General features: G+C 48.4%; 2 protein-coding genes across 3 annotated transcripts; both read left to right on the top strand.

The window, feature by feature from the left end:
* The first annotated feature begins 864 nt into the window (after positions 1-864).
* On the top strand, positions 865-4,626 carry naa50 (N-alpha-acetyltransferase 50, NatE catalytic subunit). 2 transcript variants are annotated; one of them, XM_084033302.1, is made up of 5 exons: positions 865-1,077; positions 2,283-2,419; positions 2,755-2,874; positions 2,964-3,030; positions 3,166-4,626. In XM_084033302.1, exons 1-5 carry the CDS (start codon positions 1,070-1,072, stop codon positions 3,341-3,343), a joined length of 510 nt encoding a protein of 169 aa, XP_083889428.1. In that variant the 5' UTR covers positions 865-1,069; the 3' UTR covers positions 3,344-4,626. The 2 variants fall into 2 exon arrangements, with proteins under 2 accessions (XP_083889428.1, XP_083889429.1); XM_084033303.1 differs by having other exon boundaries at positions 869-1,077; positions 2,286-2,419.
* Positions 4,627-4,839: 213 nt separating this feature from the next.
* On the top strand, positions 4,840-14,470 carry usf3 (upstream transcription factor family member 3). Its single transcript, XM_084034358.1, has 7 exons — positions 4,840-4,957; positions 5,469-5,595; positions 5,685-5,716; positions 5,838-5,920; positions 6,022-6,118; positions 6,265-11,222; positions 11,812-14,470. Exons 2-7 carry the CDS (start codon positions 5,552-5,554, stop codon positions 13,606-13,608), a joined length of 7,011 nt encoding a protein of 2,336 aa, XP_083890484.1. The 5' UTR covers positions 4,840-4,957; positions 5,469-5,551; the 3' UTR covers positions 13,609-14,470.
* The last annotated feature ends 24 nt before the right edge of the window (positions 14,471-14,494 follow it).

The raw sequence follows: 14,494 nt of genomic DNA, 5'->3' as shown, positions 1-14,494 counted from the left end.
GTTTTACATGTGTCGTGAACGTTGGCGATCGATCGCTCCATGTGAAGTGTTTACAGCATGAGCAAGAACAAAAACTGTATCAAACTAATGACTTAATATCTAAAAATCATGACTTAATGAACTTTAATACATACTTTAAATTATATATTTTTTTAGGGGAAATTCGATATATCATTTATATATTATTTCTAACAAAGCATCAGCAGGAAGTGGCTCTGATTTTAGGCACTTCCTCCTGGCAGTCTTTTTGTGCATTTTTACACTTTTTAATAATATTTACTTTTAATAGTAATTTTAATAATTGTCTCTCTCTCTCTCCCTCTCCCTCTCTATCTCTCTCTCTCTCGCACGCTAGTGTCTATTATCTCGTACGTGCTGAATATCTTTGCAGAAACGTTTGAGCCGAAATGGAGGCGCAGATGATGTACCCCATCAGCTAGTCCCCCCCCTCTCTCTATCTTTAAAATAATCTAAAATGTGGTCTGTATTTTTCGTGACGGGGGATCAAAAAGGATTATTATTTCAATGTATTTTGCATAACTACGGAAACAGCGCCAATAATTAAAGTATGTATATGCATACCTATATTACGTTGAGGTTATTTATAGCCCTGGCGTGTGCCTCACAGGCTGTGCTTCTTCTCAGGTTTCCTACAAATCCGGCAGATTTTATTTATAACATTTAGCACAACATCATAACAGTTGCCCAAGCTGACTTTAACCTTCTCTTCTCAAATAAATCATCAAACGTGTTGCGTAACAACAAACGCTTGTCACTAGACGCCAAACGGGCAGAGAAGACATCCTGAGGGACCAAACTCAGGGCAGCTTTATTCCTCAAACAAAGATGCAGCAGTGCTTCTGCGCATGCGGGGGTCAGGGTTGACAGTCTCCACACAGTCGTGGAAGGAGTGCGGCGGCTAAGCTAACTGCAACCACCGCAACTAGCTACATGTGGAGGGTAAAACGGGAGCCATCCCCGACCCTAACTCTGTCAAAATTCCTCCTTTTTACCCAAAACAACTCTCAAGTTCAGCCTCATCGAAAATAAGGGACATTATCCGTTTACAATGAAAGGGTGAGTGTAAGCTTTTGAGTCGCGGATAAGTAGCTTAACACGAGTAAAGTTTTTCATGTCTGTTTTTTTTTTTTCATCTACAAGGGGAGGCGGGGAGGAGACGGACAGGCTAGCTAGCTCGCTAAGCTACTTTTATTTAGGCGTGGGGGGTGAAACAAATGACAAACGACAGCGCCGATGGCGAAACAGTTGTGTAGCGGACGTGTTGGCTAACTCGAGCCGCTCGTCGGTTGGTTCAGGTCGGCGAACACAAGGAGCTAACTAGGCTAGCATGGAAGCTGAGTCAGTTTAGCTAAAGCTAAAACAGGTAGACCCCTTGGATCTCAAGATAGTGTGCGCTCGCCTCAAAGTCGACACAACGGCTCAACTGAACTTCCATGTGGTGTGGCCAAGTCAGTTATTAATAAAGTTATTAAACGAGGTAGCCGGCTGCCACAGCGATGCTAACGTTGGTCAACTGTGTCAGTTTACCGTGATGACGTTAGATCAGTTGGGAGTCTGTTCCAGCTTACTCGGTGTAACTTGACATGTCATGAGTAACTCGGATGCTCTACGTCATAACAGTTTTTTGGCGATGTTTTTTGATTCTCAGATAACACGAGGGAACCCTGTTATACACCTCACATGGTATTTTATTTTTTTACTTTAGAGAGACGTTGCTGTTTTGAAAGTTCGGACGGATGCTGGCTCCGTCTCTTGACCAACAACACATGTGACCCAACAGCTGTTTTTGTTGGATGTGTAGTCTCCTATAAATACCACCGTGAGCCCCCTGAACACAACACGAGCTGGAGTGTTGTGTTTGGGTCTCTCACTTTTAGACACTGTAACGTACTGGTTGTTTTATCGATTATAGCAGGTGCCAAATCCGTGTCTAAGTAAATATGAGGCAAGCCTTGCAGTCATTAGCTTCAGATATTTATGTTTTGTTGAAAGAGTCATTCATGTGGATTGTGTTTGTCGTCGGGAAATGTGTGGCATCCCACAGTGGAACATCCCCCACCACATCTGGATTGTTTTTTTGACTTGACATAAGGGATTAATTAATGGTCCCCAAGGGCTGCAGCTTTATGAGTATTCAATTTGACAATTGCCCATAATTCAACAGTATTATGATAGCTCTCAGAGTTATCAAATTGCATTTGAGTCAAGTTCTCCCGAATAATCCTGTCGTCAGTCATTTGACCGTTTTGATCTTGTTCCAGTAGCCGGATCGAGCTGGGGGATGTTACGCCCCACAACATTAAGCAGCTGAAACGCCTGAATCAGGTCATCTTTCCTGTCAGCTACAACGACAAGTTTTACAAAGATGTGCTGGAAGTTGGAGAGCTCGCAAAGCTAGGTAAGACGCATAAAATATGTAACTTTCTCAAAGCATGATGCTAGTGAATTATGTTCACAGTTAGATATTAGGAGAGGAAATCACTGGTAAGATTCACAGTTAAATGTAGGGGATTTTTTTACTGCATGGATGAAAAGCATTCTGTGTCTGCTTGGTTTCCATACAAGGGGTAGCATGGTACTCCATGGAAGCCAATTATAGACCTAATCAAGTTATGTTGTCTTGAAACATTACATTTTCCCACCCTCTGCAGTCTAACAATCATTGCACCTTACGTTTAAAGCAAGAAAGGATTCCCTGTCTGTAGCTGATCTCCAGTCTTCTTTGTCTCGCAGCATACTTCAACGACATTGCAGTGGGCGCTGTGTGCTGCAGAGTGGACCACTCTCAGAACCAGAAGAGACTGTACATCATGACGCTCGGCTGTCTAGCACCCTACCGTAGACTTGGAATTGGTAAGGAGCTCTGCATCTCCGGAAGATGCTGCAGTGCACCATGTGATCTCATCTTTTGTTTCTCATTTTGCTTTCGTCTTTTTCTCAAGGTACAAAGATGCTGAATCATGTCCTAAACATCTGCGAGAAGGATGGCACTTTTGACAACATTTACCTGTGAGTGTCTAATAGCAGAAGGCGTACAAGTAGATGTCATTGAAACTTATCAAATTGACTTTTCTTTGAGCCGTAGAATAAACAAATTCATTCATTCCACTGTTACTGGTTAATCTCTCCTCTCCCTCTCCACAGTCATGTTCAGATCAGCAATGAGTCCGCCATTCACTTTTACCAGAAGTTTGGCTTTGAGATCATCGAAACGAAAAAGAATTACTACAAGAGGATAGAGCCGGCAGATGCCCATGTGTTGCAGAAGAGTCTGCGCAGCCCATGTGCACCGCCCACCGGAGAGCTTCAGAAGGCAGAGTAGGGGCACAGCGTTTGGAAAGAGCACAGATGTGCCCGCCTCCACAGAAACAGAACTGTGACAAATGCCCCAGGGTCGACACATTCAACACTTTCTTCAAAGGACGCAAAAAGAGAAAACAAATTTAAAGTACAAAAAATGCTGCATTTATTTTGCAAAGGGGTCCCCTTTGATTTTTTTGCATATTTTATTGCTCCCCTTTCCTCATACAGATAATTGAAAATGACAACAAAAAAAAAAGCTCAGTATTCATAAGTGCTCCGATTGACAAAGTTGCCAACTTCAGACAGTTTTAGACTTGGTGAAAGGGGGAGGTTGTGGTGTTTGCAAATCATACTGTTTGTGTTTGAGTTGTTTTATGCGGTTATAAAGCTAATGGGGACATATCTATACTGTTGCGCAACAGAGAACAGTTGATTTGAAGGTGTAAAAGTGTTTGAAAGACCATCACGGACACACACAAGTCCCAGCTGGTCAGCTTGCAGTGATGCATTGAGTTGTTACGTGGAACAGTCGCAACTCCATTCCCTCACCACCCGAAACTTGGGATTTTTGGGAAGTGAGTTTGACCAGCTTGTTATGTCATGTCCAGAGGGGTAAGGCAGAAATGTATCCCCCTCAGTTCGGGCGTAAAGAAGGCTGAACGGTTTTGAGGTGGTGGGAAGACATGTTCACCACTCATCATTTCTGAATAACTTTATTTTCCAGCCTGTTAATTTAATTCCCCTTCAACTGTTTTTTTTTTACATTAAAATGGCAAATGGTTCAGAGGTTCTCCTGGGTTTACTACCAAGAGTGAAAACATTAAAGATTGAGAGAAACAAACTACATATTGTACTGAATATGTTTCTGAGAAGGGCACTCCACATTGCCCTGTGAGGGTTATTCGAATAACAATAGATTGGCAGTTAGGGATTGGATTTGGGCATTATTTTCAGTAGTATAATGAAGGTGTGTGAGGATTTGTCTGTAAACATATGGAAGTGTTTGGAGACACTGTTGGCAACTCTATGGAGCCACTTTTCAGAATAGGTCTTCTCAAACTACCTGCCTCAGTCAGCTTCTGTTACACACACACACACACCATTCGGTTTTGAAGCTCGGCTGATAGTTTGGAAGTTTTACCCAGGGGAAGCTCTGTCCCCTCTGCATGCGAGGAGAGTCGTGTTCTCTCAGCTGTAGTATAAGCATGTTTTTTTCCTTTCTTTGAAGAATTTTATCTTTTCTGGAGCTCTATATTGTAAGACTTTTTAACGTCTAAATAAAGGAATTACTATTTGCAGTAATTGTGGTGCTGGTTGTGTTATTTTGTTCAATGAAAATGCACTAAATATGCTTGAAAATCCATTTAAAAAACATGTACTGCATAAAAAAACGTGTAGTTGCACTCGTTGTATACCCATCCCTGGATGCCGGTCGTGATTGGCTGAAACCTGCCACATCTGGAATGCTATTGGTTGACACCCTCTACAGAGCCCGCCCCTTTCTGCACCACGTTAGGTGTCTCTTGATTGTTTTGAGAAATGAGTAGAGTTTAATGCTTTGCTAGCCAACAGTTAGCGTCCAATCTCAAAGTACTCTCAGCGACAGACAGTCTCCAAAATGCCGAGGCTCGAGGTTAGTGGGAACTACCAGCTATTAGCAGCCCTTTTATCAACAGCGACGCGACGAAATCGGTCATTAATGTGGCCAATAATTATGTCCGTAACGGTATAGTAAGCTAGCCATTAGCTAGGTAGCTAACAGAAAGATAGCTCAATAGGTAATTGCCCAGGTTGCTAGTTGCTTGCTGGTTAAGTGACGGGATGAGAATCTGATCATCTCTCGTTGTCGGTAACGTAACGTTAAAACCAGGACTCGTTAAACATGTTGTAATTACGCTGTAATAACAGGTAAATAGGTGTGGGTTAGCTGTGGAAGCTAGGTTAATCAACCCCAGCTTGTTAGCATCTAGTTGTAGAAACGTTAGAAGCTCAGTGTAGCTTAACAGTGTCGTATCTACGACAACATAACTGCTGTCTGAATGTTTATTTTTGTTCGTCGGTGTTATACAGTTGTCTGTTGTCATTATACTTTATGTGGAAATGCATCATTCACTCTGTGCGGGTGTGATATGTGTTGATCGCAGGACGGACACGGCAGGGATTTAAGGTCCAGCTGTTAAATGTGTTGACTGGTTGACCTCATCATACAGGCAACTGTTGAGACAGAATGCCAGAGATGACTGAAACTCAGACACCTGGTCGTAAACCCAAGTAAGAGATGCTCTTTATTGATATCGGAATCAAATTATCAGTAGATGCTCTTAAATATGAACATTTGTTTTTACTTTTTTTTTTTTCAGAAAGAAGAAAAACAAAGAATCTCACAATGCAGGTGAAATTACCTCTACTACTGTGCTTCTGTTTAACCCTTTTATCTTTAACTGGTGGCCAGTATTTAACTGAATTTAAATTGAATTAACTGCATATTAAAGTTAAGTCTGTTCTCCATCTAGTTGAGAGACACAGGAAAGAGAAGATTAATGCTGGGATTAACCGCATTGGTAATCTTCTGCCCTGTTCCCAGGCACTTAAAAGGGTAAGAGACAAGCTGGCAAATATGTAGTCAAATAGGTACCTGTGCAAGCCTTTAATTGTGTGTTGTGTTTTAATATCAACCCTTTATCTGCTTATTGATAGAGTAAGAACATGATCCTGGACCAGGCCTTTCGCTACATCACTGAACTGAAGAAAAAAAATGATTCATTGCTTTTGGAAGGAGGCGATAAAGGCCAAGGTGAACTTTAACAATTGTACATTGTTTCTGCAGTAGTACACACTGTTTTTGTCATTACTTAATTATACTTTCTAGTATTAAAATGTATTTAGAATTAACGACTAAGTAAACTTGATTGAAGATGTGTGTGCTTGGTCTCTGGGCAGCGGAGGAGATCCGGCGGCTGCGGCGACAGATGGAGGAGCTGAGGAGGGAGAGTGCTCACTACATCGAGCTCCTCAATGCCCACGATATTAACATTTTAGAAGACCCTACAATTCATTGGAAGGGCAAACAGCGTTGCGCCAAGGTGGCAAAGGTGACCCCCACTCATCAACTCCCAAAGGGGATCATCGTCTATTCCAATGGCAATGTAAAGTGTCCAGCGGGGAAGGAGAGCAGCCCATCAAAACAGCCTTCTGAAACATTGATTCTTCAGCCACCTTCCGAGGTCAGTGCCAGGTTGAGGGTTAATGGAACCCTGCTCCAAGTTAATACCTCTTCTTCCACCCCTACGCTTCTCCCGGGGTCAACCGCCACGCCCATCCAGTCGACCCCAGGCCTGAGATTGATAGAGCAGCGTGTGGTCGAGACACCGGCTGCGGCCCCTACTCTGCCACCCTCCGTGTCTTACATCACCCTCCAGATCCCAGCAGCCACCACAGCCCTGCCCCAACAAACGCAGCCCGCGGCCCCAGTCCCGACCCTCACCATAGCAGCCACCTCGGCCTCCCAACTCCCAACTGAAAGCCTTGTGCAGCCCGTGTCCAATCTCGCCACGCTCACCCAGGCTGTAGCCACATCCAGAGCAGCAGCCACAGAGGTTTGCTCTTGGGTCACACAGGACACTGCCATGAGGACTGTAAGTTATGCTGCTATCCCTAACAGCCAAGCCCTTCTGAGGGCTGGGGCAGCAGGCAGCACACAGACTACCTGGACAACGCTGCAGATGGCGGGAAACACGGTGCAGCCAGTCTGCCAGAGTCTCCCTGCCCCAGAGGTCATCAACACCACCCAGACTCTCCAGCAGGTGACTGTGTGTCCAATAGGCAACAAACCTTCAGTTCAGCCCATTCAAATCCAGATGCAACCACACGTGCCTGTACAGCAAGCACCCATTACTGCCCACATTCAAGCGCAGCCCTTCCAGAGATCACCTCAGCTACGGCCGGCAATCCTGAACCAGGCACAGCCTCAGCCTGTTCTAGCCCCCCAACCACAGTGTGCTGTTCTCTCCCAGTCAGCCATAGTACCGCAGCCAGGTGTGGTGGCCCACGCTGCCGTTGTGCCGTCGCAGCCCCAGCCTGCTGTACTCCAACCAACCTCATTGGTTCCCCATCCTACGACAGCCCTCATACCTCAGCCTCAGCCCATCCCTCAGCCAGCCCTAGTGCCCCAGCCACAGGCCACCGTGCTGCCCCTCCTTCAGACCATGCAGGTGCTGCAGGTCAACCCAACTGGAGGGACAGCCTCATGTGTAACAGCACCACAGAGCTCCAACAATCCAAGCGTGGTCTTCCTGCAGCAGACCGGTTCTTGCCCAGCCCAGTCAGTTGTAAGGGAGGAAATAACCAATCAGACACCGTGTCAGCATATTGTAATCATCCAGGCACCCAATCAGGTTGCACCTGTCCCTCAGAATCCTCAGGTCGGCATGGTGCCTGCTGCTGTGCCCACTGCAGTACCTGTTGTCTCCTCTCAAATACCTACGACCAGCAGCTCAACGTCTGTCGCTTCCTTACAGAGTGTTGGAGGGAAGCAGCTGGTGCACATTCTCCCGCGCCCCGTTCAGCCTCATTTGACCCACCCCCTTCAGGTCACCCAGGCCTCCTCTTCCCAACCGGTTCCTCCAACACCACAGACCATCACCGTGAACGGCCAGGTGTTTGCCTTGCAGCCCATGAAGACCTCTGATAAAAGCAGCTCCCAGGCTGGCCAGAGTACACTCCAGCTGGTCCAGCCCACCACCACAGAGGAACCAAATACTAATGTGGCCCTCAACAGTTTAGGTGCACTCAGCTGTCTCAATCAGAGCATCTCTCAGGGCCTTCCACTCACCATTTCAAGCCAGACCAATGGTCAGCCTCCGACTGCTCCATTAACAGTAGTCCAGCAGAAGCAGTCTCCTGCTCCAGCGTCCGTCCCTGGAGCAGCACTTGCTCTACCTGCCCGGCAACTGCAGGTCCCTGTTTTGAACCAAGTCAAATCAGGGCTGGCGGTTAATGCCTCAAAGGGTTTAGGAAAGAGGCTTCGCGGGACTTTGAATACAAAGAGGGCTACAGCTAAAAGGACTAAACCAGTCAAGAAAAAAGAACTCAGCGAGCCATCACCTACTGTTCCAGCCAAGCCAGCAGTTGCTGCAGGGGAAAGTCAGACACTTCAAGCTTCAGCATCTGACGTTTCAAAGTCCTCGACTGTAAAAGTCACAGACATCCCCCCTACTTGTACAACAGCTGTCACAACTACAAGTTGTAGTGAAGCTGTAGGGAATGTCACCGCTACACAAAACACTCAGAAAACGATTGTGTGTAGTTCATCTAGTGAGTCGACTGTATTTAGTCAATCCCAACCACAGAGCAAAACCTCCGTCAGTGCAACTCAGACTGACGTTGTGTTCAGTAACACTAGTAGTGTGGCAACTGCAGTTACAACTGTCACCGCCACATCGGTCAAGCCAACGGTTAGTGCAGCTGTGGCCATTGACAGTAAACCAGCCATAGTTTCTGGCAGCAACTCGACTGTAACCAACATCTCGGTTCCAGAGGTTAAACAGCCAACCACCAGTTCGGCGACGAGCACAACACAAAGTAAGTCAGCTGCCACCACAACGGTTTCTAAACAGGGCAAATCTGTGGTCAGCTCTGCAGGTGCCACTGAGACTCTATACACTTCCACCACCGTTTCTACTGCATGCCTGACTCCAGTCAGCACCAGCAGTATCCCGCCAACTGCACCAGTATGTTTAAATGAGGTGTCCCAACCAGCTTCGGTATGTCGTCCCCAGGTATCTAATACACAAGATCCTGTCCCCTGTAATAAACCCCAGTCACAGCCCACTACTTTGCCCTTGGTGTCCACAAGCGTGGCACTATCATCGCCCGCGGCAACGTTTTCTGCAGCCCACAGTTCAGTTACAGCCCCTACAACGAGCTCAGAGTTCAGGAAAAGGGTCACTGCCAGTAGGGCGCCAACACAGCAGACTGACCTGAGTATGCCTAACCCGTGCCCCTGCCATCCCGGTGAAACCAAACCACCCCAGCCCCCGAGAAGAGACAGAGAGGCTCAGGTGGAGAGACACTCGACAGCAGCAGAGAAAGACAGCCTGGTGGGCTCTCGTAAGGATTTTGCCCTATCTCAACAGGTGTACACCAACCTAGACGATCAAACCATAGAGCACCCTATGATATCAAGCAGACAGACAGATTCTCCCATGTCTTCAGGGGCTGGGGGAGGCAGGGGGTTCTCTGTGGCATCCATGCTTCCCCAGGGTCACACTATTAGTGCGTCATCCGGCTCCTTTGGCACATTTACATTCACGTCTGAGCAGGCCGAAATGCTGGCTTTGGCCATGCTAGAACAGGACAGCCCAGGAAGGCGGAGTGGAAGCTGCTCTGTGAACGCCGCTTCAACAAACCCCACTGCGGCCACATGGGACCCCCCAAAACCCCCAGTAGTGTCTCACAGTAAAGAAAGGGGCTCAACTGGACAGCAAAACAAAGTGGCTAAACCCATGGACGCAGTAACGGTTAAACCTGCTGTCCAGGTGTCCGTCAGGGGACAGGCAGGGGAGGGGCCCAACGGAAGCAGACATCCACAAAACATCGCATACTCCCAGTCTCAGTCCCTCAACCAGGTCCAGTCTCAGAGCTCATCCCAGAGCGGCACCGTGGCCAGCCTCAGCGTCAACAACCTCATCAGGCCCAGCTCCAGTCAGCAACCCTACCCTGGCTCCCCTAGTCTTGCTGGCCAACAGAGCTCAGCTCCCTCACCTGTAGGGACCTCGGCCCACATATCCCAACCCTCAAACAACACCCTCTCACCATGCTCAGGCCAACTGAACGAGTACACACCCTTAAAGACTGCGTTAATGAGGGCTCAGGCTGGAGTCGGCGTAGGCGAGCGACAGGTGAAGATCATCTCCAAACGGCAGGCCCAGGAGGAGGTGATGCTCAACACTGGAAAGCGGCCCAAGCCTTGCCCTCCGTCAGCTCCCACTGTAAGCCACATGGACGTGAAAGCACCAGACCACAGCCAGATGATGGTGGGACAGCTGCCTCCAACGTCCTCGGCTGTCATGACGATGATTAATTCGGAAAGCGGAGGCAGCCTCTTCTCCACAAACTCCTTCATGAGCCCGGTAGTTCGGCCCTCGGATGGCCACTGCCCTCCTCAAGTGGGCCCTGAGCAGAACCAGCCAGGTGTGCTTCATCTGCCCCAGGGTCATCCACAGCATGCTGCAGCACAGCCTGGCCAGCACCTGGGAGGAAACCTTTACATGAAACAGCAGCAGCAGGAGCAACAGAGACACCATCTGTACCATTTGCAACACCACCTGACGCAGCCTGACCGTGCACAGCGCCACTCGCTACACCAGAGGGCGCTTCAGCAGCAGCAGCAGGAGCAGCAGCAGCAGCAGCATGTGCAGAAGAAGCGGGGGCTTGTGAGAGGCAGCCAAACCGGTTCACCTGCCGGTCTGCAACAGAAGCAGCACCACCTGGAGAAGTCTGGAGTTCAGCAGCAGCAGCAGCAGCACTCGCATCAACAACAACAGTCACAGCATCAACAACACACACAGCAGCAGCAGCAGTCGCAGCAGCAGCATCAACAACAATCACACCAACAAGCGCAACAGCATCAACAGCCAACGCAACACCAACAGTCTCACCCCCAGCAGCACCAACAGCAAACCCATCAACAGCAGCCGCAGACGCAGCATCAACAACACCAACAGCAGCAGCTACAACAGCAGCAGAGCTCCCACTCCAGACACCAGCAGCATCTGCAGCAGCAGATCCAGCAGCAGCAGCAGCAGCACTTTAGACACCAGGAGAAGAGCTGTGAGGCCCAGGCAGCCGGGTCGAGGGTCCACCACAGCAGCCACCTGTCCCAGCAGGACCACCTCAAGGTGGGTGTCACGTAGATCAGCTGGATAGGTAGATATTGATAAAACTGAAAAGTAGGTCCAGTGGCATCATGTATTAAATACAGGGAACTTTCGAGGGCTGTTTCTAATTAATTATGGTTAGGTAAGGTGTGACATTTCTGTCTGTGCAGTGAAATGGGTTTTAAAAAACTGGTATGTTGTTATTTTTTGGGACTGGGTTGGTAAATTACAAAGATGTAGCAAACCACTGCAGCAGACCACATTTACACTGCCACAGCAAAAAGAATCCTGAAAACAAAAAAACAAAATGCTTGCCTGGGAGCTTTTTTTATGTCCTTGCAGTAAAAAAATAAAATAAAAAAGCAGCCCTGCCCCCATTTCCGCAGTTAAGACAGAGGAATGAAAAATCAAGATGGTCAGTATTTTTCAAGTGAACACACAATTATTGCGATATCCTGCCAGATGTAATTCTCTTTAATTTATACTGTGTTTATCTGTAAGGTCTGGGAACTGTCAGGGAAAATTGCTGATGAAGATGGATGATATGTAATAACTCATAAGATTTTTTGTTTGAAAATAACATCTGGATATTTTTTTCTAAATCCCTCAGCCTGGTCAAGACCATAACGCTATGCAGAGGATGATGAGCACTCGGACTCTCGAACAGCAGCTCATCCCTCCTCCCAGCAACCCCGTGTCCCGGTCATCGGATCTGGCCTGCGCTCCATCCCGGCAGGAACGCCACCGCGTTTCCAGCTACTCTGCGGAGGCGCTCATCGGTAAAAGTTCCACCAGCGGTGAACAGCAGCAGCGCATGGGTCTCCACCTTCAGCCGGGCCGCGGTGCCACGCAGGAGCAGCCGGACCTTCGCGGTTATCTGGATACGTCGCGAGGGAAGGCCAGCATCGCACACAACCCACAGAATCGCCTGCCCTCGGACCATCCGGGGTCCGCCGACGTTCAGCGGGTCTCGGAGTGCCCGCCGTTCAAGGCAATGGGCGGGGGAGTACATCGGCTCGGTGGCTTCGAGGCTCAGGTGTCTCGAGGGAGTGACATGGCCCCTAAGTCGGTGCCGTCCTCCCAGAGGGGCCCTCAGGTGCAGCAGCAGGGCGGGTTCAGGATGGGTGTCGGCCCTCCAACAGACGGACGGAACCGCTACAGCGCAGCCCATCCTGGCTCACAGGGAGTACAAGTTGGCCTCCCCCGGGAGCAGGACGGCTGTCACCAGAGTTTCATGCAAAGCCTCCTGTCCCCCCACCTGCCCGAGCAGAGCAACCACCAGCGGGCGGTGCAGTGCTGCCCGCCGCTCAGCATGGACTACAGCTGTTTGCCTGGAGGCTCTTCAGGAGACATACAAGCGAAGGCCTCCAGCCCCAGTGTGCCCCAGACACAGAAGGCCCCGGCCATGCGGCTCGGCGAGGGCAACAAGGGCCACATTTCTCAGGTCAGCAGTAATATGCATGGGGGCCCAGGTGTGCGCACCGGTCTCCCCCACCCTCCAACCCCACACAGCAGCTCGGAACCCGGACGCTCGTCGGCCCCCTCCAGACCACCCACGGCTGTCAGCCAGCACTCTCGCCACATCACCCGAGACACTCAGTCCACCAAGCTTAGACCCGGAGACCGGCCCAGATCGGGTACTCTGAGACAGAGCAACCCCTTTGAGCCCGAGGGCCACCTGCCTCTGCCGTCGGGAGGAGGTCTGCTGGGCAGACCGCAGTCTGGAGGCGAGGCACGACGCAGCACTATCGTTTGCTTAATGGCAGATGGTGCTCAGGTTCCGGGAGACAACAACCTGGTTCCTGACCAACACTTAACACAAAACTTTGGTTTCCCCTTCATTCCAGAGGGAGGGATGAATCCCCCGCCTCCCATCAATGCCAACTCCACATTCATCCCTCCAGTCAGCCAGCCCAACTCCTCCCGTACGGCGTCTCTTCTGCCCGTGGAGCCCCAGAACACGTTGCCCTCCTTCTACCCTTCTTATTCTACAGCAGCTCACCCCAGCCTTCCCAGCGATGTCACTCTCCAGTACTTTCCCAACCAAATGTTTACCAGCCCAAGTGCCGACAAGGGCAGCGCCGCTCCACTCAATAACCGCTTTGGCTCCATCCTCTCCCCGCCTCGCCCTGTGGGTTTTGGCCAGGCCAGCTTTCCCTTGCTTCCAGATATGCCACCGATGCCCATTGCCAACTCGTCTGGAATCACCCCGCACATATCCAACTTCAGCCTCACCTCGTTGTTCCCCGAGATCGCCACAGGCATGCCCACCGACGGCTCGGCCATGCCAATGTCTCCCCTGCTGTCTCTCTCCAACACCTCGGCGGCCGACTCTGGCAAGCAGCCCAATCGCCCCGCCCACAACATCAGCCACATTCTGGGCCACGACGGCAGCTCGGCTGTGTGAGGAGACCGTAGGGCTGGGCAATAATCCAATACGATCTTTAATTTGTCTTTATTATATTATGATGAGATATTGTGATCTCAAAAACCCACATAATTACGTTGTCTGAATTTACAACAAGCAACTCAAATGTGTCAGTAAATCTGATTATTTTTGCACTAAAGAAATTAATTAAATCAGTTTTATTTGTCCAGTATTTTATTTGCAAATCATGTGGTTATTTCATATAGACTATTTATTTATTGAATTACCAGAAAACATGCTATATGATGATGTAAATGTATACCGTGATAGAAGATTTTGGCCATATTGCCCAGCCCTGGAGGGGAGCTCCTGCTGCATTTTGATGAACTGGTGTTAAGAGTTTATCTTTTGGATATATTGTTCTTTTTAGATGTTCAAAAAAAAGTGGTGGTGAAGCACCTGATGAATGGTTTCTAAGTTGAAATGACATCATGTCTATCTGATTGTTTACATGTTCATATAGTTGAAATCTCAAAGTTTGTTCCCTCTGATACGTATGGTATCAAAAGTTATAATTTGTAATACTTTAAATATCTTATGGATTTAAGGCGACAGGAAAAATGTGGTCCTTTTTAAAGCTCTTTTGTTGGTTATGCTGATCTGTCTGGTAGTAAAACAATCAAAACTTAAGTTTAGAGCTTAAATTCACTGTTTTCTGGGTCATTAAGAAACCTTGCAGTTACCCACCAATGTAATTCACTAACTTATATCAGGTTGTATTGTACAGAATCTGTTTGTTTTTCCAAGAGCTATTTTGTAAATACCAATATTTCATATCAGAATTGTTAGAATATGTATGTATTTGTAAATACAAAATTGATTAATAAAGTTTATAAGGAGACATTTGTATTTGCTGCCAACTGAA

Source organism: Eutrigla gurnardus (assembly GCF_963514095.1).
Source record: "Eutrigla gurnardus genome assembly, chromosome: 18".
Taxonomy (NCBI): Eukaryota; Metazoa; Chordata; class Actinopteri; order Perciformes; family Triglidae; genus Eutrigla; species Eutrigla gurnardus.
Note: the sequence above shows the minus strand (reverse complement) of the source record. Positions and strands in the feature narration are given on the sequence as shown.

Coding starts and splice junctions, on each gene's coding strand:
- naa50 (XM_084033302.1), top strand. Junction 2,875..2,963: donor CTACCGTAGACTTGGAATTG/GTAAGGAGCTCT, acceptor CTTTTTCTCAAG/GTACAAAGATGCTGAATCAT. Junction 3,031..3,165: donor ACTTTTGACAACATTTACCT/GTGAGTGTCTAA, acceptor CCCTCTCCACAG/TCATGTTCAGATCAGCAATG.
- usf3 (XM_084034358.1), top strand. CDS start 5,552: ATGCCAGAGATGACTGAAACTCAGACACCTGGTCGTAAACCCAA. Junction 5,596..5,684: donor ACACCTGGTCGTAAACCCAA/GTAAGAGATGCT, acceptor TTTTTTTTTCAG/AAAGAAGAAAAACAAAGAAT. Junction 5,921..6,021: donor GTTCCCAGGCACTTAAAAGG/GTAAGAGACAAG, acceptor GCTTATTGATAG/AGTAAGAACATGATCCTGGA.